Raw genomic sequence first — 4170 nt, 5'->3', positions numbered from 1 at the left:
TGTAGTCGTTTTGACGTCCTAACTGTGGTGTGTCTTATGTGTGTGTGTGTGTGTGAAGGAAGGAAGGGTAATTGATTGGGTGATGGTGGTGTGGGAGGAGGGGAACTCCATTTTCACTCAGATCCAGTTGCACACAACACGTACAACACGCACACACACAACACACACAACATTGGCTCAAGGACAGAAGACAACAGGACAGACAGGGAGATTAGATAACTGAAGCATGTGGGGGGGCTGTGTGTGTGTGTGTGTGTATCTGGGAGTGTGTGTGTGTGTATCTGGGAGTGTGTGTGAGTGTATCTGGGAGTGTGTGTGAGTGTTTTTGTGTGTGTGTGTGTGAGTGTATCTGTGTGTGTGTGTGTGTGTATCTGGGAGTGTGTGTGAGTGTATCTGGGAGTGTGTGTGAGTGTATCTGGGAGTGTGTGTGAGTGTATCTGTGTGTGTGTGTGTGTATCTGTGTGTCTCCATCTTTAGCAGGCTGTCGATCCTTGTCTCCAGGCTGGATGCTTGGATTCTAAATGTCATTGAGGCATTCTGTCATCTTCTGGAGGCCTGGAGGGCTTCCACGCGGGGGGGGGGGGGGGGAACCACACGTGATTGGTCAGCGCTTGCTGGGACGAGGGGCATGTCGCCCAATCCTGGTGATTTTCCGAGGATGAGTTTGGGATGAGGTGTACTTAGGGAGAGGGTGAGGAGAAGGGAGAGCTGTAACCACTCTGCCACTGGACCACTCTGTCTGTCTGACCTGGGAGAGAGACACTGCCAACATGGTAGGAGAGAGAGAGAGAGAGAGAGAGAGAGAGAGAGAGAGAGAGAGAGAGAGAGAGAGAGAGAGAGAGAGAGAGAGAGAGAGAGAGAGAGAGAGAGAGAGAGAGAGAGAGAGAGAGAGAGAGAGAGAGAGAGAGAGAGAGAGAGAGAGAGAATAGAGAGAAATGGAGAAAGAAAGAGTGGATGGGAGGGAAAATAGGAGAGAGTGGGAGGTGGAGAGAGAATGAGAAATGAGAAAGAGAGATGGAGAAAGAGTGAGTGAGAGAAAGGGGGAGAGAAGGAGAGTGAAAGAAAGAGAAAGACAGAGATACTAAGGATTGTCATGGCTTGTTGTGTTGATGGGCAGAACTGGATGTGTGTTGATTATTAGTTACAACATACACACACACATACACACACACACACACACACACATACACACACACGTACATACCTAAAATGCAATAATACATTTAAAAAAGGGGATTTTAAATAGTCTTAAACAGTCAGAGTATCTGTTGATAGTCTGTTGAGATTTGTACATGTAGAAGTGTCTGTGTGTGTATGCATAAGTGTGCATGTGTGACTGTGTGTGTGTGTGACTGTGTGTGTGTGTGTGTGTGTGTGTGTGTGGTTACTCTGAGCTTCTCCTGAGATAGAGCTAGGGTTTGAAGCTGGCCAGAGAGCAGTGACCTCTAGCAGTACCTCTCTCTGACCAGGGGGAGGCAGTGCAGAGCTTCACAGGGTCCCTGTCAATCACCCTCACACACACACACATTACCTAACCCAGAATCCAACTCCTTGACGTGTGACGTCACAGTAACAGTCTGTAAGTAGATAGTAATGTCACAGTAATAGAGGATTGGCAGGATGTTGAACTCTCTTCTTTCTTCCTTTCACCTCCATCTCTCCATCCCCCCTTCCACCCTCCCTGCCCCCCCATCCCCTCCCCCTCTCCCTACATCCACCCACCCGTCCCCCCTCCCCTCCTCCCCCCCCCCTCCCCGTCCCCCTCCCCCCCCCCGTCCCCCCTCCCTCTCCTCCCTCTCCTGCCTGTCACTCCCAGCCCACGGACGCCCAAAGTGACGCTCGCTCATTCCTGAGTGAGGAGATGATCACAGGTGAGAGAGGGAGGGAAGTAATGAAAGCTGTAACCTACAGAAACAGGTGTGAACAGGAGCATCAGAATGTGATGGAAACAGATGTTTTCTGTTCAGTCATGATGAATGTCGTCGCTCCAGAGTTCCAGGCTGCCTTCGACATGTTCGACACGGACGGTGGCGGTGACATCAGCACCAAGGAGTTGGGTCAGGTGATGAGGATGCTGGGTCAGAATCCGTCTAGAGAAGAGCTGGACGCCATCATATTGGAAGTGGATGAGGACGGTGAGATACCCGGGTCATGTGACAGGAAGTGGATGATTGTGTGTGTGTGTGGGTGCTTGTGTATGTGTGTATAACCCCCCCCCCCCGCTCCTCCTCTCAGCTAGTGGCACCATAGACTTTGAGGAGTTCCTGGTGATGATGGTTCAGCAACTGAAGGAAGACCAAGCAGGGAAGACTGAGGAAGAGCTTTCAGAGATCTTCCGGGTCTTCGACAAGTACGTCACCCACCCACATACACACACACACCCCCACACACCCCCACACACACACACCCACATACACACACACCCACACACATACACACACCCACACCCCCTCACACACACCCACACACACCCCCTCACACACACCCCCACACACCTCCACGCACACACCTCCACATACACACACACACACCCCCACAAACACACACACACCCACACCCCCACACCCCCTCACACACACCCACACACACCCCCTCACACACACACCCACACCCCCTCACACACACCCACACACACCCCCTCACACACACCTCCACACCCCCACACACACCCCTCCTAGCCTGAGCGTGTTGTCAACTGATGTGGCGGGGTCTGGATTCGCAGGAACGGAGACGGCTTCATCGACCGGGAGGAGTTTGGGGACATTCTGACCGCTACCGGGGAGCCAATCACAGACGAAGAGGCTGATGAGCTCATGGCCGACTCTGACGTCAACAAAGACGGGAAGATTGATTTTGACGGTGAGACGTACCTTCAGCCCTCTTGACCTCTGACCCTGGGCCTCCACCCTGAACACAGCCCTCTACTGTGACACATCTCTCTCTCTTTCTCTCTCTCTATTTCTCTCTCTCTCTCTCTCTGTCTCTTTACGCATTGAGTCATATTATAAGCTGGTAGGAAAGATGGAAGAATTCATTGCTGTGTGGGAAAGAAGTGCTTTGTGCACAGTGAAGGGAGCTTTAGTGTAACATTGTAACTAAAGGATCTTTTGTTTCTTGTTTTCTTGTCTTTAAAATTTGATTTCAGTTGTTGTTTCAGTGTGATCCATATATTCAAAATGGTTGTTGTGATGTAACTGGTGGCCAGCTGTCAAAGTCAACGTAAAACCCTCTCTCTCTCCCTCGCTCCCTCGCTTCCTCTCTCTCTCTGTCTCCCTCCCTCCCTCTCTCTCTCTCTCTCTCTCTCTCTCTCTCTCTCTCTCTCTCCCTCACTCCCTCTCTCTGTCTCCCTCCCTCCCTCTCTCTCTATCTCTCTCTCTCCCTCGCTCCCTCTCTCTCTATCTCCCTCCCTCTCTCTGTCTCCCTCCCTATCTCTCTCTGTCTCCCTCCCTCCCTCTCTCTCTCTCTCTCTCCCTCGCTCCCTCTCTCTCTCTATCTCCCTCCCTCTCTCTGTCTCCCTCCCTCTCTCTCTCTGCAGAGTTTCTGAAGATGATGGAGAACGTCCAGTAGAAGAGCAGGAACATCATTCCTAGCAGATCCTGCTTTCCAAAATGTCCTTCTCCGAGATGAAGAAAACACAAGAGATTGAGAATCACCAACCTTACTATCTCCCCCTGACCCTTCCTTCAGAGAAAAGACTAACTGTCATTCAACTTCTACTACCATACAGTCCTCTTCTCTCCTCCCCTCCCCTCTCTTCTCCTCTCCTCCCCCCTCCTTCTCCCCTCTCCTCCGCCCTCCTCCTCTCCTCTCCCCTCCTCCTCTCCTCCCATCCCCCACCCCTCTCCTCCCATCCCCCACCCCTCCCCTCTCCTCCCCCCTCCTTCTCCCTCCTCCTCTCCTCTCCTCCCATCCCCTACCCCTCCCCTCTCCTTCTCCCTCCTCCTCTCCTCTCCTCCCATCCCATCCCCTACCCCTCCCCTCTCCTCCCCCTCCTTCCCCCTCCTCCTCTCCTGTCCTGTCCTCTGATCCTCTCTCCTTACTCCTTACCCTTGAGACATTGTGGGAATGTCTATAAATATCCAGCAGAACCTTTTAAGACGAAGGAACGTCCCCTCGCCCAGACTGCACTCCCAGCTGCCGTCCAGCACCTGCTTCTACCCAGGGCTCAAG

The 4170-nt window shown here is 52.4% G+C and overlaps 1 protein-coding gene across 1 annotated transcript; it reads left to right on the top strand.

Moving 5' to 3' along the window:
• The first annotated feature begins 649 nt into the window (after positions 1–649).
• On the top strand, positions 650–3846 carry LOC146252667 (troponin C, skeletal muscle). The gene is made up of 6 exons (XM_084679933.1): positions 650–773; positions 1817–1871; positions 1992–2135; positions 2236–2350; positions 2723–2859; positions 3536–3846. Exons 1-6 carry the CDS (start codon positions 771–773, stop codon positions 3565–3567), a joined length of 486 nt encoding a protein of 161 aa, XP_084536059.1. The 5' UTR covers positions 650–770; the 3' UTR covers positions 3568–3846.
• Positions 3847–4170: the final 324 nt, after the last annotated feature.

Source organism: Hypomesus nipponensis, chromosome 18 (genome assembly GCF_054491055.1).
Source record: "Hypomesus nipponensis isolate SF chromosome 18, ASM5449105v1, whole genome shotgun sequence".
Taxonomy (NCBI): domain Eukaryota; kingdom Metazoa; phylum Chordata; class Actinopteri; order Osmeriformes; family Osmeridae; genus Hypomesus; species Hypomesus nipponensis.
The sequence above is the reverse complement of the archived record's forward strand: the minus strand, read 5'-3'. Positions and strand labels throughout refer to the sequence as shown.

What these genes read in the sequence shown, in the direction of transcription:
- LOC146252667 (XM_084679933.1), top strand. An exon ending in GAGTGAGGAGATGATCACAG is followed by an intron (nt 1,872 to 1,991) that starts GTGAGAGAGGGA and finishes TCGTCGCTCCAG; the next exon opens with AGTTCCAGGCTGCCTTCGAC. An exon ending in ATTGGAAGTGGATGAGGACG is followed by an intron (nt 2,136 to 2,235) that starts GTGAGATACCCG and finishes TCCTCCTCTCAG; the next exon opens with CTAGTGGCACCATAGACTTT.